General features: G+C 38.7%; 1 protein-coding gene across 3 annotated transcripts in view; it reads left to right on the top strand.

Moving 5' to 3' along the window:
- Nucleotides 1–25,592, top strand: part of Herc6 (HECT and RLD domain containing E3 ubiquitin protein ligase family member 6) — a 52,371-nt gene extending 26,779 nt beyond the window's left edge. For 2 of the 3 annotated variants that reach the window (XM_036182818.1, XM_036182817.1), the window contains exons 13-23: nucleotides 2,913–3,073; nucleotides 8,453–8,557; nucleotides 9,417–9,524; nucleotides 14,601–14,732; nucleotides 16,957–17,100; nucleotides 19,704–19,870; nucleotides 21,378–21,441; nucleotides 22,427–22,497; nucleotides 24,414–24,597; nucleotides 24,690–24,792; nucleotides 25,050–25,592. In XM_036182818.1, the coding sequence (XP_036038711.1) occupies nucleotides 2,913–3,073; nucleotides 8,453–8,557; nucleotides 9,417–9,524; nucleotides 14,601–14,732; nucleotides 16,957–17,100; nucleotides 19,704–19,870; nucleotides 21,378–21,441; nucleotides 22,427–22,497; nucleotides 24,414–24,597; nucleotides 24,690–24,792; nucleotides 25,050–25,264 (1,454 nt within the window). In that variant the 3' untranslated portion in view covers nucleotides 25,265–25,592. The remainder of the gene's footprint in view (nucleotides 1–2,912; nucleotides 3,074–8,452; nucleotides 8,558–9,416; nucleotides 9,525–14,600; nucleotides 14,733–16,956; nucleotides 17,101–19,703; nucleotides 19,871–21,377; nucleotides 21,442–22,426; nucleotides 22,498–24,413; nucleotides 24,598–24,689; nucleotides 24,793–25,049) is intronic. The other variant, XM_036182820.1, reaches the window with a different exon arrangement.
- Nucleotides 25,593–26,383: the final 791 nt, after the last annotated feature.

The following is a 26,383-nucleotide window of genomic DNA, read 5'->3' as shown; positions in this document are numbered from 1 at the left end:
CTTAAGTTTTGTGTAGAAACATCAAAGCCCCCTATTATGGTAGTTGGGAAGATGGCTACATGGGTAAGTTCACATGTTCCAATCCTCAGCACCCACATGAAAAGCTGGCATCACTGCATGCATCTGGAACCTCAGGGCTGTGAAGGACAGGGAAAAGAGAAGAGCTGAGGCTTGCTGGCTACTAGACCAGGCCCAGATTCGGTAAAAGAACCTCTCTCAAAGGAATAAGGCATCGAATGATAAATCAATACACTGGACATCCTGCTCTGTCCTCTGTGCATGTGTGCACATGTGTGCATATACAACTCTCTCTCTCTCTCTCTCTCTCTCTCTCTCTCTCTCTCTCTCTCATAACAACCCTTTCTCAAGAACTGCCAAGTATTGCTTAAGGATTATGTTAAGCCAGCTTTGACAGTTTCCATCACCTTCACATTGCCAGTGCACAGGCCTGGGGGAACAAACTCCAGTCCAGAACCTGGAATGTGCAGTGGAAAGTTGCCTCCATTCTGCTGCTGCTGTAATAGTAATTGACATGTATTTCTCTGATGTATACAAACTTACACATGCAAGAAAAATGAAAATGCAAAGCACAATTATGGGATTAAATGATTAAACTGTATGTGCATTTTTCATTGATTGAATGAGAAGTGTATTTTTTAAATTAAATATAAAACTTTCATGTGTGTGTACTTTAAGTGAATTTGTGTGCATCAAGTGTGTACTAAAGCTGATGGAGGCAGGAAGAGAATATCAGATGCCCTGGAACTGGAGTTACAGACAGTTGTGAACCATCGTGTGGATGCTGGGAACTGAATCTGGGTTTGGTTGGCTCCTAACCACGGAACCATCTCTCCAGCTCCAGCATTTGTACTTTCTCCCAAGAGATTTTTCTGGATATGGGAGTGAACATCTGTAATTTCAGCACTTGGGAGGTAGAGGAAGAGGACCAGGAGTTCAAGACCAGCCTTGGCTAAATAGAGAAGCCTGGGTAACATAAGACATTGTCTCAAAAAGTGCTTTTCTTTTCTAGATCTAGGAGTCACATTTTAAAAGGCCCGCCTCACTCTCAAATTAAAAAAAATTAAAAAAAAAAAAACGTTCCCATGTTCCTACCATAATTTTTGCGTGTATGTAGTATGTCTGGTGCTAGGGACTGAACATGGCACCTTGAACATGTCAGGCAGACAGTCTGGTACCAAGCTATATTCCCAACCCTTCTTACTACCACTTTTATTTATTTTTAAAGACATTTTAATTGACAAAAAGTAATTATACATATTTGTGGAGTGTAGTCTGACTTTTTTTAATCACTTTTTTAATGTGCATGGGTGTTCTGCCTGCATGTATGTTTGTGCACCACATTCATGCCTGTGGCCAAGGAAGCCAGAAGACAATGTTGGATCCCCTGGAACTGGAGTAACAGAGGGTTGTGAGATGCCATGTGGGTGCTGAGAACCAAACTCAGTCACCTGGAAGAGCAGCCAGTGCTCTTAACTGCTGAGCCATCTCTTCAGTCCCAGTGTGACGTCTTTACACTGTATACAAATCAAATAAATAAAATAATCTAACCGACATATTTATCATCTCAAACATTTATTGCTTCTTTATGTTGGGAATATTTGAAATTCTTTCTACTGGCCGTTTTTAAAACAATTAATTATTATTAACTGCTTTACAATGTTGGGATGTTGGAAGTCTTTCCAACTGCACACTTTACCAGTTAATTATCCTCCCTCCCCGTCACTTCCTTCTACCCTTATGAGAGCAACATTTTTAGTTTGCACTCAAGAAAACACCCCATGTTCCTGGCTTATTTAACAAGTTCTTGAGTTCACTCATGTTTCTAAAAATGTCAGATTTTCTTTCCCATTATAATTTTCATGTTTCAGTCTTTGACCCATATGGTTTATGGATGTAAGATTTTAATTTTTCTTTTTTTAAAGTATTTATTTATTTATTTATTTATTTATTTATTTATTTATTTATTTATTTATTATGTATACAGCATGTATGCCTGAACATCAGAAGAGGGTACCAGATGCCATTAGAGATGGTTGTGAGCTACCATGTGGATGCTGGGAATTGAACTCAGGACCTCTGGAAGAGCAGCCAGTGCTCTTAACCTCTGAGCCATCTCTCCAGCCCCCAGATTTTAATTTTTCTAACAAGTTTTAAATTGTCCTTGCACCTTTGTTAAGTGATAAGTTTTGTTTTCAGAATATACAATGTACTAAATGTCTTGCAAACTCCAGTTCATGATCTGCATGGTATGCAGTTATTGTCTGAGAACTCCTACTTAAAAGTACCAAAATCCAATGCAATCTCAATAATGTTAAAAGTGAGGTATCTGCTCTTTAAAATAAATGTATATGCATGTTACCATTGTTTATGAAATTTGAAAACAGGCATTTTATTTTGTAGATAAAAGTATCAATAAATTGATTGATATTCATCTGTATAGTTTTAGATTTTTGCAGCTGTTTGGTGAAATTGCTTGTTTGAATGTAATGAAGTCAGCATACAATCTTAATGTCATTCCTGCCAAATGATGAGGCAGGAAGCCTGGCAGAAGTTCAGGGCCAACCTGGGCTACATAACAATACCCTATCTCAGAAACATCAAATCAAATAAAAACAACAAACACAAAGAAATCCATGGGCAACCAATTAGTCATAAACATGAGCATTAGCAAGTTTCCTCAGATCCTGAGTTTGAGTTCTTTGATGATTTAATGTTTTGAGAATAAAGTTTTCCCCTACATCTGCTGAGTATGTTGTCTGTGATAATATCCATAGAAGAGTAGGTTTATGGTTATGATGATCGGTATGTCTTAAAATAACCCAGCAGAAATGTCAGGATTTAAGAGCTGAGAGGAGGAACATATTTATCATATTTGGTTTTCATACCCTCAGAAAAGTGTTGGACATCTTTGGAAGTTTCTTTTCTGAATACACTGGTCCAGATGCTAAAGGAAGCTATCATCGTCATCTCTGAACTGTGTAATCCAGTTTCAATCATAGAGCATCAACATGATCTTAAAGCTCTTTTAGAAATGTTGAAACATGTGCATAAGGTAAGGTTTCTTCTAAAGGAATGTATATACCAATTCATTAAATAATAGTTCTTTAGGTCTCAGCCAGTTAAACACTTTAAAATATATATACATATTTTATTTTTTTATTTATTTTAATTTATTATTCTCATTTTACATACCAACTACATTTTCCCCTCCTTCCCCTCCTCCCATTCTCCCTACCTTCCCCCTACTCCATCTCCCTTCCACTACTCAGAGAGAGTAAGGCCTCCCCCATGGAAAGTCTGTAACAAAGTCTGGCACATCAAATTGAGGCAGGGCCAAGACCCTCCCCCCTGTATCGAGGCTGAGCAAGCTATCCTTCCATAGGGAAATGGCCTCCAAAAAGCCAGTTCTTGCACCAGGGATAAATCCTGGTCCCACTGCCAGTGGCCTCACAAACTGCCCAAGCCACACAACTGTCACCCACATTCAGAGGGCCTAGTTCGATCCTGTGCAGGTTTCTCTGCTGTCAGTCCAGAGTCCCTGAGCTCCCACTATCTTAGGTCAGCTATCTCTGTGGGTTTCCCCATCATGATCTTCACCCCTTTGCTCATATAATCCCTCCTCTCTCTCCTTGACTGGACTCCAGGAGCTCAGCCCAGTGCTCAGCTGTGGATCTCTGCATCTGCTTCCACCAGTTACTGGTGAAGGTTCAATTACGACAATTAGGGTAGTCATCAATCTGATTACAGGGGAAGGCCAGTTCAAATACTCTCTCCACTATTGCTTGGGTACCTCAGCTGGCTTTCCTCTGCAATCAGATTGGTGACTATGAGCTAAGACTCTAAAAATATATAGATTTTTTTAAAGATTTATTTATTATGTATACAGTGTTCTGCCTACAGGCCAGAAGAGGGCACCAGAGATCTCATTACAGATGGTTGTGAGCCACCATGTGGTTGCTGGGAATTGAACTCAGGACCTCTGGAAGAGCAGCCAGTGCTCTTCTTAACCACTGAGCCATCTCTCCAGCCCACAGTTTTAAAATGTTTTAAATTAAAATATAATTCTATCATTTCCCCCTCCCCTTTCTTTCCTGCCACCCCTTCCATGTCTCCCCAGCTTTCTCTCCCTCAAATTCATGGACTCTTTAATTATTTTTGTTTTACATATAGTGTATAAATGCATATATGTATGAAGGCAACCTTTTGAGTACACTTAGTGCTGCTTCTAGTGATATCATTCCAGAGCTGACCACCTAGTATTAAATAACCAATTAGGGTATCATCCTGGAGATGACTAATTCTCTCTCTCAGCAGACCTTAGGTTTTATTGTAGTCCTTTTTGTAGGGGTGGAGCACTGTGACATTTTTACCTTCTTCAGTAGCGTATCTATTGGTACTGTCATCATTTAGGCAACCTTATTAAGGCATCATGGATGCATCTTCCCTGTCATTACTAGGAAACATAATCAGACAGCAGGCTTCCTGGTCCTCTATCTTTTATAATCTTTCCATCCGCTCCCTCACAGAGTTCTCTGGAACTCAGATCCAGGCATTGTAGATGTATCCATTGTGTCTGGACAACACAAGATCAGTTGTTCTCTGCACTTTGATCAGTTGTTTCCTGTAAAGGTCTATATCTGCTGCAAAGAGAAGCATCATTGATGAGGGGTAAGAGCTTCAGTTATAGGTGGATACAAGGAAGGGTATTTAGAATGCTGTTGGGAACTATACTGGTCTAGTAAAGTGGCAGAAATAGGCTCTTCTCTAAGATCCTGACCTCACTCGCCCTCGGCAGTTGTGTAGATTTCCAGTACCAGGCATGATCTCCCTCCTGTTGAATGAGCCTTAAGTCCAATTGAGAGCTGCTGGTTACTACCAAGGTTTGAGTACCAACTATAGAGACATCTTGCCTTATTTGGCAGAGTTGTGAATCATAGGCATCACAGCTGGGTAGAACTATTGGCTGCCTCTTGGCAGCTTTCGTAATATGTTCCGAGACTATAAAAACTACACCACCACCACCACCACCACCACCACCACCACCACCACCACCACTCCACCCCTGCCGCCCCCCACCCCCTGCCCCAGGAGGAGGCTTTCAGGTCAGATTCATATCTAATGCTGTCAGTCCTGTGTCTGATGTGTATGGTGTTTTCAACCTCTGGGAAGTAGCCAGAGGCAGCAGCAATAGCCTCATTGTTTTGGGAGTCTCTTGAACTGCCCTGCCAACAACTCGAAAGAACGTTTCTAATGTGTGGTACTGGAGTTCTTGTTAGATAGTCTAAGGCCCTTGTGGGGAGCTTTGTCATCCCAAGTGGCATAAATTCGTGTGTGAGTGTGTGAGTGTGTGTGTGTGTGTGTGTGTGTGTGTGTGCATTGTATATTTGTGTATATACATACATACACACACATATATATAATCATGTAATTTTAATTTAGTGTAAAATGAAATGATTCCGATCATTTTTTCAAACATCCCTAACGTCATTCTCACTTCTGTTCTGTGATGCCCCCTCCAGCCTCTCCCCAGTTACAGTCGCCCTGGTTTTCTCATTCCCCTTCACACCAGCTGTGTCCTACTCTTCCCTTGCAAGCATTCCTTCCCTCGTACTCTCTCGCGGTCTTAGTCGGGTTTCTATTGCTGCAGTGAAACACCATGAGCAAACAGCAAGTTGGAGAGGGAAGAGTTTGTTTGGCTTCCACTTCCACATCATAGTCCATCATTGGAGGTGAAAAAAAGACCTCAAGCAGGCCTGGAACCTGGAGGCAGGAGCTGATGCCGACGTCATGGAGGGGAGCTGCTCACGTGTCTTCATCGGGGCAGTACTTAGTTGAGAAGCGGGGACTGGTGTAAAGACTCATCAGGCTTTATGCTTACTTTCACTTGTTGAATATGTAACATAGTAAAAATTAATGTTAAAAAGCAGGCTGAAGGAAAGCCCATAGAGGGCTCTCTACCAGAGTGCCCAGAATCAGCAGTATGCAGTATTCCGAAGTCACTGGCCAGACTGGGTCATTTTCTTTCTCCTATGGGTGGTAGTCTCAATGTAACAGGATTTCTAGTCCAAGAAATGGACCCCACGGCTACTTTTACCAGGAAGCAGCTTATTATGTGACCGGCTTCTGGAAGATTATTATCCAAAGAGCTAGAGACCCAAATTTTGCAGGGTGAAGGCTTTTATAGATTTTTTTTTTTTGCTTCTTTGTCTTCCATACATGGGTACATATATTTTAATTGTGTGTCTCAAAATACTAAGCAGTAATGGCTAGAATGAGAAAGGAGGGAACTGTGTAGCCCTGGCTGTCCAGGAACTCACTCTGCAGATCAGGCTGGTCTTGAGCTCAGAGGTGACCTGTTTCTGCCTCCCAAGTGCTGGGATTAAAGGCGTGTGCTGCCACCTCCCTGTGAAAGATACTGCTTTTTAAATCTAACCTTTCCCTTATAGCTTAATTTTACTTCTTAATAAACTACATCTCTCCTTGGTGATTTTTAGTATTCTATTTGTAGAAAGTTGGATGCTCACCTAATTACACCCACTGTTCTATCTGGGCAAAGTGGTTTATTCTATAATTACAGCGGTTGGTAGTACAGGAAGGAGAACCGGAAGTTTAAGTTCATCCTCAGCTATCTATATATAGGTTTTGATAGTGTGTGTGTGTGAGAGAGAGATGTCCTCTTGGCTGGCCTCAAGTTCACTATATAGCTGAAGATACCCTTGAACTTCCGATGCTTCTCTCTCCATCTCCCAATAGCTGAGAGTATAAGTGTTGTATGTAGCAGGGCTTCATTCATGCTAGGCAAACACTGCTAACTAGTCTATAGCCTTCAGCTTACCTTTTCTTCTGAAACTTAAATTTCTAACCATTTGTCATTAGTCTGTATAAATCTTTCTAAATTTTACCCATTAATACAAATCTTTTGATCCATCTTTGTGTTTCTGTGCATATAATCCTATAACTTAAGAGTAATACGCTTTTTACTATGTTTTTTGTATGTAGTACAAGTAAGCTGTAGATGAATGCTTAGTGAAATGATTGGTTTTTGAGCATTATCTCTTCTGGGAACCCTTGTTGTACCTCTTATATCACAGCTAATCAGAAAACATTTCCTTGATGTGTGGTTACTTTCTGATTATGTACAAGTGGGCAAGCCATACCAGTGGACAGCTTCTTGGTTTTGCAAATAAATGCTTATTTTCAGTTTATATGTGTGGATGTTTTGCTTGCATGTATGTCTGTGTACCACTTGTGTGCCAGTATCTGTGGAGGCCAGAAGAGGGTGCTGGATCCCACAGAACTGTAGTTATAGGTGGTTGTAAGGCATCATGTGGTGCTGGGAATTGAATTCAGGTCCTCCAGTAAAGCAGCAAGTGCTCTTAACCACTGAGCCATCTCTCCAGCCCTCTGACGATAAGCCTCTAACAGAACCTTTATTCTTATTGGCTTGTTTTTGTATTGCCTGTGGCTGCTTTGATACTGAGTGAGGTTGAATAGCTATTGGAAACTATGTGGACCCAAGAACAAAATATTTACTATCTGTATTTAAGATGGTATTTGCTGATTACTATCTGTATAGTAAGCCATATGTAACACCATTTTTTTTTTAAGTTTTTGGCTAAGCCAGCAGCAATTTATTCTCAGTGTTATAGTGTCTTGATTTAAAAGCCTAGCAGGAATTTGGCTTGAGGTCAGAGAAGGTAACCTCTGAGGCTACATCCCAGGAGTTCTTATATCTATCTGCTCTTGGAAGATATAGTTCTAAGAGGTTCTTCTGTCACCATAGATCTCTTTTAGAGAACTTGTGTCACCTTCTTTGAGGCCTGTCCCTAATGTTTTCCTATATTAGAAAAGGCTCCTCACCACTGTCCTACCATGACCTACACGACCTCCATCATTATTCTGACATGGAATGAAGTCCCTCTCAAGATTATTTTTTTAATTTTAATCAAATTTATTGAGATTTTTGTAAAATGCCCACAAGTGCCTTATATGGATTGTATTTGGGGATACATACAATATTTCCCTAGCATTATAAATATATACATGTGAAATTTAAAAAGCAAGAAAGACACACAAATTGTCATATACAAATTGATATACAACAAGCATTTGTAGATATAAGTAAAAGGAAAAAAATCAACTGTCCTGCAAATGTACAGAGGGATTAGCACTAGAAAAGACACCATGGATAAGCCAAAATTTTTTAGTGACTGATAGATACCATGTGGATGGAAAATTCTTGAGTGACAAAATTTGATTTTTCAGTGAAATATGCTGAGTGGAGGTTATTCCATCCACTCAACTTGTCTGTCTAAAATACCCTTGCTCCATCATTGACAAATGCATATTCAGATATGCATATGAATGTAGGTATCACACTTTACATCGTTTATTAATAGAAAATGAAATTCCATGTCATGTTTTCTTTAAGGCTAACCGTCAACTTCCAGAAAGTACTTTCATCATAAATGAGCTTTCTGCCATCTTAGACATCACTATAGAACAACGCAGACTGTTCTTCTTGTATCACAATCTTGTAAGTATGACATATTTATTCCCTTGGGAGAATGTTCATGACATAAAGCAGTGTGCTATCCCTGTATTAGAAAATGGCTTTATTACCATACTAAATTGGCTAAATTTCATGGCCATTGAAAACTGAAACATTTTGCTCACAAAACAAATGTATTTTCTTATAATTGTGCCTTTAAGGTATGTAGCTCAGTTACATATGTAGCTCATTCCTGCTTAGCATGAATGGAGGCCTGAGTTCTTGATCCCATTACTGCATACACCAGGTATGGTAGCGCATGACTGTAATCTCTACACTGCAGTGGAGAAATGAGGATCAGAAGTGTAAGGTCAGGGCTGGAGAGATGGCTCACTGGTTTAGAGAACTGGATGCTCTTCCAGAGGACCTGGATTCTGTTCCTAGCACCCATATGGTGGCTCACAACCGTCTGCAACTCCAGTTCAAGGGGATAGATGCCCTCTTCTGGCATCTTTGGACCCTGCAGACACTGCCTACGTCAGGAGTGCAGACGCACATGTGACAATAAAACACCTGTACACTTAAAATAATAATTTTAATTTTTAAAAATAATTTTTAAAAAAGAAATGCAAGGTCATCCTCTGGTACATAGTCAGTTTGAGGTCAAACTGGGATACACGACATTTTGTTTAAAAAATGAAGAAGGAAAGATGGACAAACAGACAGACAGATAGAGGGACAAAGGGAAGGGGGGATGCTTTTTGGTAATGGCATTCTTAAAAATAGATTCAAAAGATCCTAACGGTAAATAAGGTGATGAACTTAAGGAAAGGAATTAATGTTGTTTTTCTTTTCATTGTCAAAATTGTTGTTTGCTTATTTTTCTTTCTTTTTTCTTTCTTAGCTATTTTTAGAATGCTTCGATCCTACTGTTTTCGGTGATTTTCTATTCAGCTTTGATTTGCCATCCAAAATTAAGTTAATGGATTATGAGTTCACCTTAAAACTGGTGGTATGTATATTTTTGTTGCCATGACAAAATATACTTTATAAACAGATGTATGTAACTCAGAGTTTTGGAAGTTCAACAACATGATGCAGGAATCCAGATGTGCCTGCCCTCACTTCTTCGCTACCCTGTCTCTCCTCACCAGCATTAAAATATGAGGAGAAGAATAAAAGGACTTTGCCAAGTGCTGAAGGGGCCCATTGTGTTGGATGGCCTCACTTTATAACAACCTATTCTCACAAGGAATCACCTACTCGGTGAGGCTAATAGCAATCCCTTCCAAGGGTAGTGTCCTATAACCTAATTACTTTCCAGGAGTCCAATTTAGAATTTAATTATCACCACACTGGAGACAAAGTTTCACATGATTCTTTAGAGACACAGTCAAATGATATTCAAGTCAATATGGGCTAACATTTTTGTCACGAAAATTTAAAACATATATAAAATAAAAATAGTGGTACCCATCACCAATATTATCAGATACAGCCATTCTACCACATGTTGGTCTACCACTTTTAGTAATTTGGCTGTTGTTACTCGTTTCTCGTCCGAAGTATTTTGAGAAAAAATGCCAGCTCAAAATTCATTGCACATTTGATCTTCTAATCTTCTAACTCTGCTTGCCTCATTTTTGTGTGCACTGACTTTATCACTTTCAGGGTCACCCTATGCTTCTTTTATTTTATGTTTCTTACCGACTTTTACTTTTGCACAGATAGAAAAATTATCGAAGTTTCATCTCTTATTTTTGTTAAGGTTTCAACACAGCAGTATTTCTGATCTTACCATATCTAAGTCATTATCTAGAATTCTGAAAGTAATGTTTCTTAGTTAATCCGAGCTATTACTTGATTCCTCACAGAATAAAGTGGTGTAATGTTTAATCTTTTCTTTTTAATTATTAAATGTTGCCAGTATAAACTTTGTATTTATTTTACCAATCTATGTTCCTACCAGCAATGTATAAAAATCCCTCTTTGAGTCTTTCACCAGAGCAGAATGCTAATGACCTTTGTGACCTTTGACCATTCAGTTTAATTTGTGTTTCTCATTTTACATTCTGGTCCTTACACTCTGTAGGTGACATCATTTCCCTATGTGAACATTCCTAGTAAGTCATTTTTTTTCCTGTCCTCACTTTATCTGATTTTAACTATGGCTGTGATCTTAGTGCCAGGCTTCAGACTCTTTAGTTCTTTGGAGCTTGGCTTAATAAGCATCAACACGTTTAATACTATTTTATTAATGCTTTGATAATTTTGTATAATGTATTTTGATCATAGTAATTTCTCATCAAACTCCTCCCAGATCCATTCTCACCTCTCTTTCTACCCAACTTCATGTTCTTTCTCTCCACCACGCTCTTTTTTAACCCTAGCCAATTTGTGTTACCTAAATACTCTTGGGTATCAAGCTTACCAGCAGTCACAACCCCACTCCCCACCCACTCCACCCCACCCCACCCCACCCCCCCGCCACTCTTATCACAGACCAGTATCTCTTCAGTTAGGGGTGGGGGTTTGTACTCACCCCCTCCCATGACTGCATGTTGGGATTTTGTCTGGGTTGAACTTACAGAATTCTTGTGCATGTTGTCACAGTCACTGTGAGTTCATATGTGCAACTAACTGCCCTACTGTATTCTACCTGCTCTGGCTTTTACAATCTTTCCACCCTCTCTTCTGTGAAAATCCCTGAAACCGTAGGGAAGGAGTATGATATAGACCCTATCACTAAAGACAAGATGCTGAATCCTTGACTCATAGAACATGGAGAGACCCAGCAGGTACTGATTTGGAAGCTTCACTCCTACTGGGTAGCTTTCATGGTGCTGGGAAGTGCTATGCACACTGCCACCGGAGAAAAGTAATCATCAGTCTCACTCATCTATGAGTCCTGACTGTCCTGGCGAGATACGTCCACTGGTGCAGTAGTGGCATGAGTGCTATGGAAATAACCAACCACTTCCTAGTTCAATTTAAAGCCCACTCTACGAGATTAAACCAATCCCTGGCACCATTATTGGAGCCAAGGAACCTGTGTCTAGGTAAGTTAGAGGTCCTAGGGGAGAACCTACTCATATTATTCTGCTAACTGGACATGGTATTAAAACAACTAGTAATGACTTATTGCTCTACCCATAGATTGTTAGTGAATTTCTCAACCTTCATTAAAGAAGCTGCTTCTTAGATGCACAGCAATTAACACAGAGGCCCATCCATAACTGCTCAATGTGCAAAGAATAAGAGCCTGCAGAGTGCTCAGCCCTAAACAGGACATCTATATCCAATACCCAACTTACATTTTTCTGATTTTGAGGTGGTGGCTGGTTTGCTCACTGAACTTACTTCCCACTCTGACCATTTTGTTCCTCTCTCACAGTTATATAATTACCACACAGCATTTACATATTTCCTTGATCACCATCAGCCTGAGTTTCTTGTTAGATATATAATGTTCTTTCCCTAGACAGTCTATTAAGAGTTTTTCAAACATTTTTGATTGCTAAGGCTTGTTTTCTAGGTCATTTCTCAGGAAAGGTTCATATAGATTTATGATATGTAGATTTTAATGATTCATTGGAATCCAACATCACAAACATTATTGTTTTTATTATGAATTTGAACATCATTGGCCACCCCTATAAAACAAATAAGTCTAGGACACAATGTCCACAAAATAAGCCATTTCAATAACAAAATATTTCCTTTTTTATATTCTATTAACTACATATGACTTTTGCCAATGTACTATGCCATAAATTCCAGGTTTTTACAATAAGCAATCAAGACACAAGGAACATCCTAGTAATGTCATTCCAAAAGTAAAGACTCTCCCTCTGCTGTTACTAGCTCCTGGTCATCACTGTGTCATCAGTCTGTTTAACCAACTCTTTTCTACTTGCGTCTCCCTGACAGTCCAGTAAAGGAAAAAGTGAAGTCTTTTCTTCCCAAGCATAACCTCCCCATAAAATTCCTTCAAACAATTCCCTCCATATGTAGTATTTTCCTCTGCAGAATGTCTAGCCTATCATGTTTATGAGTAAATAAACGTACATGTTACACATCATGAAAGGCTAGGAGAGAGCCTGTCTAGTAGCAATTCTCATGGGCATACTTGGGAAGCAGACTTCACAGCTCTGTTCTCCAAAGGATTTGATGTCCAAAGTCAAAATGGTAAACTTCAAACTAATCTAAGTACTTCAAACTAACTAACCAATTCAAATGCAATGATGTGGAAAGGGGGGACTCCGGTATGGAGAACAGGTGGAGATAATGTGGACAGCAGGATAAGATGGAGATTCTCAATCTAGGTCTTCACGAGGCAAGGGAAATTACAGGTATTTCTGCCTGCTACAGTCAGTGGCTGCTGTGTGTCACTCAGAGCCATGGACAACGTTTTCTAGAAGTCAAGTCAGTGTTGCTGAAGCATCCTGGAACTACAACTCTCAAACACAGGAGTCAATTAAGAACCCGGGGTCAGGGGAAGCTCAAGGAGTAGCAGAACAATCTAGTAGAATTGTATAAATGTCTCAGTATGTGATGGTGGCAGAGACCTGGAGTAGGGGTTCCACAGCCCAGAGTCGCATATACCCTTACCTAAGATAGCAGAAAGCGTACATGGGCAAACACACCTGGCCTAGAGACTTGTTATCCACTAATCAAACTGTCACCTCATGATTCCTAAATATTGCTTTATTGTCCAGGTGACCGACCTGAAGGCCCAGAGGTGTGATGAAGGTTAAATCAAGGGTACCCAAGTCCATTGCTAATTTCCAATCCAGAGGAATTTAACAGAAGCAAGACCAAGGCCTGCAGTCGTGAAGGAGTGTTGACAATTTAGGGAAGCTTAATACACTCTCATTTAGAATAGCCAGGACAATGCTCCGTAACAGTGACTCCCTGGAGCAGTTTTAGAGACTTCCAAAGTGGACGGTTTGCAGAGAGCCCCCTCTCAGACAGTGTCTTCTCTTTGGCTTCTTCCTGCTGCTGCCAGTCCCCCTTGTCTCCTCTATGGCCCTTAGAGTCATTTCTGAGGTTTAGGTGCTAACACTGGACTTATGAAGGCTGATGGTAGATTGTTCGCTTAGTATGTTTGATACCAGCATTGATCATGCTTGCTACAGTAAGAGATTTTCGACAGTTTTAATAACTTAACTGTTCATGCAAAGTCACTAATTTTTGCACATGAACACTGCATGTCACAGTTTGTTTGATTGATCCTGTAATTGCATTATCTTACATTTTAAAGATTCAATAATACCTTTGTTAAATTACAAATATATAGAGCATTGACAGCAAGAGACAAAAGATATTTTATAAGAAATACTGAATATAAATCAAGCCTGGTGCTTTGTACCTATAATTCCAGCACTCAGGAGGTTGACAGAGGGGTATTATAAGTTTAAGAAGTTTGGCTGCCTAGTGAGAACTTTTGCAAGAGCAAAACCAAAGAAGTAAACAAGAAAGAAGTATTTAAAAATCCCTAGGATTGCCGGGCCATGGTGGTGCACACCTTTAATCCCAGGACTCGGGAGGCAGAGGCAGGCGAATCTCTGTGAGTTCGAGGCCAGCCTGGTCTCCAGGGTGAGTTCCAGGAAAGGCGCAAAGCTATACAGAGAAACCCTGTCTTGAAAAACCAAAATCAAAAAAAAAAAAAAAATCCCTAGGATTAGTTTTTATAAAACGGTGGGGAATCGGATAGCCTGGGCTGGCCTTGAGTTTGAACCTGGTATATAGTAACCAAGATGATCTTTAATTTCTTAATAAAACATGTTTACATTTATGTGCCATTTGTTTGTGTGCTGCCATGTACAAATGGAGTTTAGAGGACAATTTGCTTGAGTCAGTACTCTCCTTCCAGCATGTAGGTTCCAGAGAGGGAACTGTGGTTAGGAGACTTGGCAGCAAGCTCCTTTGCTTTCTAAGCTATCTTGCCAGCCCCAGATCTTGAATTTTTTGATCTTCCAGCTTCCTCCAGCAGGGACTGTAGCCTGTTCCAGCATTCACACCTTTATCCCTGAGACTCTTAAAGGTCCAAAGGAGAACCAACTGAAAATTGTCTTTTTTCTAAAAGTCTGAAGCCAGGGAATCTGAAAGCATTAGACCACCATTCCTAATACTGAGAGTCAGACGAAGTCACCTGGTTGAAGACGCCATGCATCAGTTAGAACAAGCTGAATCCTTTGACCTTAGGAAACCACTAACGGTAAAGAAAAATATCTTGCTGGGCTTTTTTGTTTATTGTGGGAGGGGATATTCATAACTAAGAAGCTGCATTCACAACCTTGGTGGTTAAGGTCTTAAGGTTTCCAGAAGTTCTCCCTTTCACTTAAGGAAATAGAACATTTAATTACATGTTGAGCTGCAGGTTAACTCATTATTGATGATTATAATGGGTCATCCCAGTACTTAATGGCATAAAAATAACAATTTATTTTACAAATCTTCTAGTCCAGCTGAACTTCTTGGTATTTTATTTTATGAATGTGCATTTTTATGTATGATGCTAGGAATAAAACCACCATTTCCAAACATACTAAGTAAGTGCTTTACTGCTGAGCGACATGCCCAGTCATATGGATTTGTGTTTGAGTTTGTTTACATGTCTGAAAGTTAGATAGGGATTGGCTGCACTATGCTAATACTAGCTGAGGACATTGAGTTATACCTTGTATGTCCTTCCTCCTCTTGGGACCAGCAAACATGTTCTCCTCAGAGCAGTGCTGGAGATGCAAGCTAGCAGTCATTAAATATTGTTTGAGCCAAAGAAAACTCATGAATGAACCCAAGCCAGAGGCTGGGAAAATTGTAAAATCACATGCAGGAGAATTCAATCAAGAAATAGTGAGGAACAAGGGCTATTCGCACACCCAATAGGTAGCAAGTGTAATAGGCAGTTTCTCCCATGTTGCTGGTCTAGACTTTCTACAATGTAGGTTTCAATTCCAGCCACTCTTTATTTACTCTTTAATCCTTTGTGGATGTCTGTAGAGTATGTACTGTGTGGCACTTCGGGACATTTGCCATATTGCATACTTAACAGAACACTGACTAAATGCTGTGGGTAAGAGGGCAGCCTGCAGTCCCAGAGGGAGTAGATTTTCCTGACACCACCTGAGAGGGTAAGTGGAGAGCCACCACAGAAAACAGATCCTGGAGGATAGCACTCAGACCAGACAGGGCGATTTCTCTGCATGTGATTCAAATCAAAAACAACGAATTTTATTTTAGAAACCAGACTCCCTTTGTATTTAGGTTCTTATACTTTGTGAGGCTATCGATAGAACATTCTTTCCTCTAAAGGAAATGACTGTCCTTAAAAAGATGTCAACTTCAAGACAGATATAAAATAGACCAAGCAGGCTGGGCGGTGGTGGTGTCGGCGGCGGCGGCGGCAGCGCATGCCTGCAATCCCAGCACTTGGGAGGCAGAGGCAGGCGATCTCTGTGAGTTAGAGGCCAGCCTGGTCTACAGAGCGAGATCCAGGACAGGCTCCAAAGCTACAGAGAAACCCTGTCTCGAAAAACTAAAATAAATAAATAAATAAATAAAAAATAGACCAAGCATGGCAAGACTGTCCTTCCTAATCCTTGCCCTCTCTGTAAATCCTAACCAGGCCAAAGAGTTTGATCAAAGATCAGCAGGAAAGCTCTCTAAGACAGAGTAGAAGATAAGCAAAAATGGAAGGAACAAAGCTTAAGGATGCTCATATTCAAAATACAAGGCCTGGGAATGGTAGAGTGCTTGCCTAGCATTCCAGGGGTCCCAATTCAATTCCCAGCACTGGAAATTAGATATATAAATAAATGAAAGAAATGAAATTTGCCAGAAAAGGAAGTAGAAAAGGAATTGTGAAAGCAGGCAGGGTAAGATGAAATCAGTACTGGGCCATAAAATCCAAAGGCAGGGAGAACTGCTAAAAAAAAAAAAAAAGGAGCTGCTTAAGTTTCCCCCGAGTGTGATATCATCTAGCTTAGGCAAAAGTGCTCAGCCCACACTCACCAGAAGGGCTGCTTACAGGAAGTAGAGGTTGGAGAAACCAAAATGCAGTTAATTAGAGACAAGGTTGCACAGTCTGAAAGAGAATATGAAAACAGACAACAACGTTAAATAACTGGAGGATGTCATGGTTCAGGAGTTTGAAGTGGATAAAAATTTATATCAAGATACTGTCCATTCTTCCAGTGCTGAATGTGTCAATCTAAGGGATCCATGCACTCGCTGTCTTAACAACCTGAGAATCAGTGGGTTCCTGGCCTGCACTGCTTGGAGCAAACTGAGGGAAGAGAGGGTGTGAGGAGGTAAAGCAGTGTGTGTGTCTGGCAGTTCTAGAGAATTCGAGAATGGTCGGGACAGGCCCAAGACTTTTCCATAAAGGGCAAAGAGCTATATTTTAAATAAGAGTCTTGAAAGAAATGTTCTTTCTGTAGGTTGAATTTATTAAAGAAATTCGTGCTGAGAGTGGAGGGGTGAGTTCAGAGTTCTTCCACTGCATATTTGAAGAGATGACAGACCCCAAGTATGGAATGTTCATGTATCCTGAAAAGAGTTCCAGCATGTGGTTTCCAGTCAACGTAAGTCATGCCTTTCTCATAGAACATATTAAATGCTGTAATATGAAAACCATAGATGAAAGTATAAAATTAGGACTGTACAATCTCTTTTGAGTAGTATCACATCACACATGGCACAAGAGCTGTGCCTTGGCATGATCTGGCAGCATGTAGAAAACCAGACTTATCCTGGTATGCTATTGCATACCTAACCTCAGTGTTCAAGGCACATGTGGAGGGCACAAAACTTGAGGACAGCTTGAGCTATTACTGGTGAGCTCAGGAAAAACCAAAAACAACAGCACTCTGGCCCTACTCAAGATCTACAGAATTAGAACTCATAATACGTATAAAATCCCCTCAGTGATTCCTATACACGTGAAACTTTAGCATTAATGAAGTGTAATTGAAATACAATAGACAACCCAGAAAATACCCAATTTGATGATATACCTATACACCAGGAAAATGATCACCTCAGTCAAAATAATAAACATGTACATCATTACTGAAGGCTCTTTCACATCCATCTTTCCTAAGCAACTACTGATCTGCTTCTTGTCATTAGAGAGTGAGCCATAGTCTGGTTCTATAAATTTATATAAACGAAGTTAAGGATGGTCAAAATTAATATCTGCCTTTTTTTCATTGAATATAATTACTCTGAGATGCATCCATGTCATGGCATGTGTCCATAGTTCATTCCATTTTTTTTTAACTGTGGAGTGATATTCTATTGCATGGATATCTTAAAATTGTTTACATAACTCTGAGGGATAGTTATTTGGTATGTGTCCTTAATTTTGAGAGTTATATAATATGAAATGTTTCAAATTAGTAGAAACTGTTTATAGAATACTATAGGTAACTGAATTCTGCAAAGTTGGTTGATTTGTATATAATGGTTTTCACTTTTATCTTTTTTATACATTGTATTATACAGTGTCTTACTATGTATGCCAAGCTACCTTTGAACTCATGATCCTCCTGCCTCCATCTTCCAAGTGCTTGGATTATAGGAGTGCACCACACTTAGCAAAGCCCTCACTTTTAAGTATAGTCATAAAGTTCTGCTCAGTAGAAAACAGATATACACATACCCCCAATTAATGAATGTATATGGCTTAATAAAATATCAAAATCAAGTTGAACCAGAGTACATGTTACAAATTATGGGATAGAAAACTGAGTAGGTAGGAGAGGCCTTTGCAGATTGTTTGTTCTCTACTTTTAACTCAATTCATAATTCCATCTGAGGAGAAAATAAGGCAAGGAGAGTGAGGAGAATGAACGTTCTGTGAGTTACTGACCCTCATGAACCTGCTAACAGCAAGAATGTCACTAAAGTAGGGATCGTAGAATTTCACACTAGCAACACTTCCTCCCCTGGGCTGCAGTTTGGGCCGGGAAAGTTTTGTTTTGTTTTGTTTTTCTAACCAGGACTACAAGATGCAGAAAAGAAAAGTAAAGGCTGCTGTGTTAGTCTGTTTTTGATGGTGTCACTTTAATGGACTGACTACCTGAGTACTTTGTTAAGGAGAGTAAGTCTACTCAGCTCAGAGCTCTGGAAGTCTAAGAGCAATGACGCTGACATTCATTAGCTCTCACAAGGACTCCTGGCACAAGGCATCAGAACAGGATATTCTGCAGCCTAAGAGATGACATAGTAAGCCAGGATGCCAGAGTGAGAAAGGAGCCCCATGGGAGCTATTCCAATGGTAAGCTTCTATATGGGGCTGTGTTGCTAAATGGAGATGTCTTTCATGTAACGCTCACCTGGCATTTGTTCTGCCAAATTGAAGCATCGATACAAGGGCCGCCTTCCTTCCTCAAGGTTGCTTTTCTCCATGAATTGGAAGGGAAGGACTTTAAAATTCCAAATATCGCTGGGCGGTGGTGGCGCATGCCTTTAATCCCAGCACTCGGGAGGCAGAGGCAGGCAGAACTTTGTGAGTTCAAGGCCAGCCTGGTCTACAGAGTGAGATACAGGAAAGGCACAAAGCTACACAGACAAACCCTGTCTCAAAAAAAAAAAAAATTCCAAATGAAAACTTTGTAATTGCACCTGAGCATTTGTTCCTACATTCCAGATATGCTACTGGTAAAAAAAAAAAAAAAAAAGTAATGTTCTATATTGTTAATTTATATTTAAAATTTAAAATTATGCAAGAAACTTTGTGAGTTCGAGGCCAGCCTGGGCTACCAAGTGAGTTCCAGGAAAGGCGCAAAGCTATACAGGGAAACCCTATCTCAAAAAACAAAACAAAACAAAACAAAAATTATGCAAGAAACTGGGCATGGTGGCACATGGCTATAATCCCACACTTGGGAGGTACAGGCAAGAGGAATCTAAGGTCACCCTCAGCTCTACAGTGAGTTTTGAGAACATCCTATATGTCTCAAACAAACAAACATAAACAACAGAAAGAACATTATGGAAGAAATTTTAATTTTATTATAACTTAGAACAGAGTCTGAAATGTTTATTCTTTTGAAACCCAGTTTGTGTCTAACTTAGAAAAGGGAGTTAAATTGGCTTTTTATTAATCTAAAATTTTTATTGTGCCTTTTTATAACTGGTTATTTATAATAGCTTAGGAATTTTTTCCCACCTTATTTTTCAGTCTAAGTTTGAGAGGAAGAACTATTTCCTTTTTGGGGTCCTGTGTGGACTCTCCCTATCCAACTTAAAGGCTGTCAACCTTCCTTTCCCACTGGCTTTATATAAAAAACTCCTGGGACAAAAGCCATCATTGGAAGATTTAAAAGAGCTCAGTTTTCCCTTGGGGAAGTAAGTACCTGCGTTTGCTTGTTAAGAACAGTATTGAGGCTCAGGGCCCTTTAGATGAGCGTCTGTCAGCATGGCTTGCAATAAGCCTTCAAAAATGATGAGAAGCCAGGTGCTCCTTTGATCATTAACTAACTAATACAATAAAAAGAGTGGGCCTGGGCTCTTTAATCAAGATGGAAAGTATTTAGATGAGTTCTCAGGATGTGCATTGGTTATTCTTTTTATCCTATATATACATATAGTGCTATAAGTGCACATACATGTATACATATGCTTTATAAATATATGTTGTGTATAAGTGCATGTGTATATGGTTTATAAATAGACATAGTGCTATATAAGTACATATACATATATGCACATAGTTTATAAATAAATTTAGTGCTGTAAGTATATACATGCATAGATAGATATGTTTTATACATAGATGCAATGCTATAAGTCCATATTCATAGAAGTGGTTTATAAATAGCTTCAGTGCTATAAGTGTGTGTATATATAGAGAAATGATTTATAAATGCAGTGTGTTAAGTGCATTATATAAATAGATGTGATTTATTAAAAAATACAGGGCTATCACTGTGTATGTATATACAGAGACATGATTTATAAATAGATACAGTGCAATAAGTTTATATAGATAAATGTGATTTATAAATATAGTGCTTTATGTGTATATATGTGGTTTATAAATTAATATAGTACCATAACTGTATATACATATGGTTTACAAATTGATTTAGTACCATAAGTGCATATACATGTGGTTTACAAATAGATATTGTACCATAAGTGCATAGGCTATGTTTATAAATAGATACAATGATTTATCAAAAATGAAAGCATGCTCAGGTTTACTAGTAACTGAGTGAGTATACATGAAATGTCCTTTTTCTGCCAGCAAATTTTTCTTAAAGGATTGACAAAAAATTGAGGGAAATGATTATTTTTCATGGACTATTAGTGGTAGACTTTTATTAATGCAGAATTTCTCAACATTGGCAATTTTGACATTTTAAGCTTTTCTGCTTTGAATGTGTTGGGTGGGGATCTAACCCCAGGCCTCCTCCCTCTTGGACAAGAGCGTCTATGGACCTAGAACCTTGGGCATCTGGTTGTTTGAATTCTCTTTGTGAGAGGTTGTTCTGGGCATTGTGATGTGTTTAATAGTGTCTGGGGCCACTGCTTACTAGATGACAACCCTTAACTGTGACAGCTAAAGATATCTCCAGACTTTGCAAAATAAATCCTCCCCACTTTAGAGGTAAGGGCTACTCTGTGTAAACGTTTTCACAATATATACAGCAGTATCAACAGGGTAGAGTAGATTAACAAATCAAATTTTAAATCGAGATAATTCTAGGAAGATGAGTGGAAAAAGTAGGAAAGGAAATTTACACTGAATTTTGTGCATATCTATATTACATAATTTTTCCCCATTGAATGGTTATTACTTTGAAATTTTATAATACCAAATATGTAATTTTTTAATTAAAAATTTCAATAGGAATTTGCAAGAAGTTCTAAATTATGAGGCTGGTGACATTGAAGAACTTCACATACATTTTTCCGTGAGTAACAGGAAAAAACTAGGTTGGCTTTCATCTGGATTTTTGGTGGGGCTTTGCTCAAGATTGAATCCATGCCAAGAAAGTATTATACTACTCTAAGATATGTCCTCAGCAATTATCTTTTATTTTAAAAACAATTTTATTATAAAACCTTTAATATGGATTATCCACTTTTTTTTTTTTTTTTTTTTTTTTTGGTTTTTTGAGACAGGGTTTCTCTGTGTAGCTTTGCGCCTTTCCTGGAACTCACTTGGTAGCCCAGGCTGGCCTCGAACTCACAGAGATCCACCTGGCTCTGCCTCTGGAGTACTGGGATTAAAGGCGTGCGCCACGAACGTCTGGCTAATATCCACATTTTTAAAGATAATACTTGTGTGAAATTTTTCTCCAATCTGGTTTTCATTTGTATATCTTATATGTACAGGCTCTTAAATATGAATATAGCAAACATTCATTTAATGCAAACAATATCCTCAACCCAATTTGTGCTTGAAATATATACATACAACACATATTAAGGAGGGTTTATTTATTTATTTATTTATTTATTTATTTATTTATTTTTTTATGGCAGGGCATGGTAGCTCCTGCTTTTAATCCCAGCAGCTGAGAGGCAGAGGCAAGGGATCTCTGTGTGTTCAAGGCCAGCATGGTCTACATAGCAAGCTCCAGGTCAGCCAGCATTACATAGAGATACCCTGTCTCTAAATCTCAAAAACCTAAGTGTGTGTGTGTGTGTGTGTGTGTGTGTGTGTGTGTGTGTGTTTAAAAGTCTGGAGTTGAGTGTGGCGGTGCATCCTGGAAAGAGGTACAGACAAGTCTGAGGCTAGATTGGCCTACATAAATAGACTCTGTCACAACAAATAAAAGTCTGAACTGAAAAAAACGATTATCTCCAGTCATTTTACATTTCATAGGGAAAACATACTGACAATAACCACAGACTTATGTTCATGTTTATCACTTGATTGCATTTTGGTTACAGATATACTGGGATCAAAAAGATGTTAACTTAATTCCAAAAGGAATCTCTGTACTGGTGAACCAAGCCAACAAGTAAGATTTGAGACCTAAAATGTCTACTTTGAATAGACATTAAATGTTTGTATCAAAACAATTTAAAATATATCTGAGCTTCTCAGATGTTCATTTCAGTTCCGTGTCTTTTAGACTGCTAATCAGGTAGGAGAAGAGAAGAAATGATTCAAGAATAAATATTTCTGTCATCTAAGAGACTTTTAGTCCCTAGTCTATGCTGTACTTCATTCCAGAGGCTGGTAGTGGAGCTGTGAAAAAGACAAAATGTGTAACATATCAGAGTGAGCAGAGAGCTGATACCCAAACAGCCCATCATGTAAATGTATCAAATAAACTAACTAGTGCTTGCGTAAGGGATCTGACTGCAAACTGGTCATCAATGTTCAAAGGCTATTATTTAAAGTATTAGTAACTTGAAGTCCACCATAGCAGGAGTATTTTTTAAAAATTGGCAAATGTTACAAATGAGGTTTTCCTTTCTGTCTTTTCTGTTTTCCCTCCATCTGCCCTCTCTCTGTTTTTCTCTTCCTCTCTGTCTCCTTACATCCCATTCTCCCCCCACCTTCCTTTTGGTTGTTAAATGTTTAGCAACATATGACTGGTTATGGGGTGGACAGAATGAGGAGGTTTAAACAGGTCAGTAAACAAAGGCAGTTTAAAGGGGTGTTGGGGATGTGCGTGACCATGTTTCTAGTGGCAACCCCACTTAGCCTACTTTTTTTCATTACTATAGTGAAATATCAAACACTGGGTAACTCTATAAAGAAGGGAGTTTTATTTATCTCACAGTTCTGGAAATGCAAGGGTCACATCTGTCAGTGGCCATCTTGCTGGCAGCGTCTCGAGTGTGTGAGAGTAGTCCCTGACAAGACATAAGGAGCATGAGTGTGTGCCTCTTTTGAACCTTCTCTTGCACCCCATAAGGCTACCAGAGTTCAATGATGGTGCTCTATGTGGTGACTTTGTATAACTAATCACTCTCCAAAGGCCCCACCATAAACACTATAGTCAGATCAACTTTCTCTCTTAATACCCAACAATGGGAGAAATACATGTCAACACGTAAATCCTTATGGGACAGTCAAACCACATCCACACTGTGTCACTTGCCACCAGGAAATCTATGATACTGTGCAAAGTGTAGTCTATAATGCAAGGCAGACCTTTCAGAATTTATTTCCACAAATTAGTTCTGCTAAGAGAGAAATGGGGGGGGGGGGGGAGACAAAAGGCACCAGTCCTGAGAACATCACTTTTATATGAAAATCTGATGACTGGATAGAAGTTTCCAGGTAAAGAGGAAGCACGCCATGCTAGAGAGGATGTTTATGCTGCACAGTTCCCTACAAACAAGAGGCAGCACGTTAAGAGTGGCAGAGAGGAATGTGTAGAGGCAAAGAAGCAAGGGTCAAATGGTTGGACTTATGCCCACCCTTAGTCTCCTGTGATACGAGAGCACATGACATTCCATAGTCACCATACTCTACAAATTTTGGATTTTTGACTATTCTCTAAGCTCATACATGAGGTACGAGACTTCCTTATGATGCTAGAGAACAGCCAGTGAGCAAAATGGCTAAGCTATAATGTTTAGTAGGTTAGAGGTATTAAATAGATTTTCCATGTATAATGAGCTCATTGGGACATATCCCTATAGAAAGTCAAGGAACGCTTATGTTCAAATTGGAGTTACAGTTGCTCCTTGCAGTAAGGAAAATGAGAACACTCTAAAGTCAGAATCCTTCTCTTATACACTCTAAGGACTTTTCTTCTAGTTGGCCAGGTTTTCATCTTCCTGTGGGCTATAGACTTGTGGGCTACACAGAAGAAATATACTTTTCTTTCTCATTAGAGTAAAAAGAGCAAAATAGATAATATTGTAGTCACTGATAAGGTATGTCATTGTTTCTTTTTTTAATTTTTCTTCCCTCAAGGAAAGACTATGTTTCTATGTGTGTTGATTACATTTTTAACACCTCTGTACAGAAGATTTATGAGGAATTTCATAGAGGATTTTACCAGGTGTGTCACTGGGATATAATTAGACGGTTCCAGCCTGAAGAACTAATGACAGCAATAATTGGAAATACTACTTATGACTGGAAACAATTTGAAAATGTAAGTGATGACCTGAGTACTGCCTAACTTTTCCAAATAACTGACACATAGTCCCCTTAAACTTTACCTCTCTTTTTTCTCTTGTTCTCAAGAACTCACAGTATGGAGAAGGATATCACAAATCACATCCAACTATTCTGCTCTTTTGGAAAGCTTTCCATGGATTAACTTTGGAGGAAAAGAAAAAATTCCTCTGTAAGTACTGTAATAGATATTCATTCTTAATGTGATTGATCATTCTTAGTAGCAAGGCTCATGTATTAATGGCATGAATTTATAGAGGACAAAACCCACATATCATGACTTTTCTAGGCTTCACCTGCCCCTGTGCAGTTTCCTATGAACAAAAAATAAGTTGCTGATATTTATTAAATATAATAATTAATTTCTTCTTATTTATATTGAGGTTTTTTTTAGATAAAATACCTTAACAAAATCGTATTCCTTTTTAGTGTTTCTTACAGGACGTGATAGACTTCATGTAAAAGGCCTACAGTATGATGGAATAAAATTTCGTTGTCCTCAAACTCTCAGTGAAAAGGATAACCCTAGATCATTGACGTGCCACAATATTCTAGACCTGCCTAAATATTCTACCATGAAAAGGATGAAGGAAGCACTTCAAGTAGCCATCAATAATAACCAGGGGTTTGTCTCCTGGGGATGATGCTGAAATAATCACCTCCCGCCATTATAATCACCAGCGTCAGGAACTATGTCTTTGACTTTTGGGTTCTTCAGTTTTTCCTTAATCTAATTCATACAAAAGGTTAAAGGATTTTACTTAGAATCATTCGGACAGTTTTTGAGATAAAGAAGTTATAAATTAATGTTTTAGCGGAACAAAATTCTGTAAAATATTTGCTATATTCCTAATCTTGCTATTAGAATGCTTGTTTGGGCTGAAATAGTTTTCTGAAAAACAATTATCATTTAATAATGTGCTAAATATTTAAAATATTCAGTATCAGTGCTAGAGAGAGAGCTCAGTGGTAAAGAGCACTGGCTGTTCTTCCAGAGGACTGGGGTTCAGTTTCCAGCACCCACATGGCTGCTCACATTCCACCTGTAACTTCAATCCTAGCAGATCTAACACCCTCTTCTGGCCTCCAAGACACTTCATGGATACGGTGCACAGACATACACACAGACAAAACACTCATAGTTGTACATTAACAATAAATAAATAGATAAATAAATAAAATAGTATTTACTTAAAATGTTATTGTACCAATAATAAACTATTGATTTGAAAGAATGCATAACTCTGAAAAAGTTAGCAAAAATATGTACTGCTTTCAATATGTTTTTGAGGCATATAGATGTATATTTTGTATTAAAGAATATATTTAGAGTTTTTGATCTTAGTAAATGCTAAATTATTTTCCAAATCTAAGTGTTGATGTTTAGGATTCCTTGAATGTATTTATACATATTCTTAGTACAGTGTTTCTGAAGTCATTTTAAATGTAGATAATGTTATTTTGGTAAAAGACTGAGCCCAATCAGGAACTCATCAGAAAATGTGAAGTTGAAATATGTCTTATTATGATGTTATAGAGTAAATTAATATAACTACTTTGGGAAATGACCAATATGTCTTATATAGTGGTTTTACTTAATGTTAAAATGTAAACTTCATTATACAGCTTTGAGATGATTTTAAAAACTTATATGGTGTTGTGACAGGCCCTCATTGTAAAAGTTCCTTTCCTGTAAGGATGCTGTATAGCACCTTATCGGACTTCACATGTGAATTGCTCACTGTCTCCAAAGTAACAAAACA

Source organism: Onychomys torridus, chromosome 3 (assembly GCF_903995425.1).
Source record: "Onychomys torridus chromosome 3, mOncTor1.1, whole genome shotgun sequence".
Classification (NCBI taxonomy): Eukaryota; Metazoa; Chordata; class Mammalia; order Rodentia; family Cricetidae; genus Onychomys; species Onychomys torridus.
Note: the sequence above shows the minus strand (reverse complement) of the source record. Positions and strands in the feature narration are given on the sequence as shown.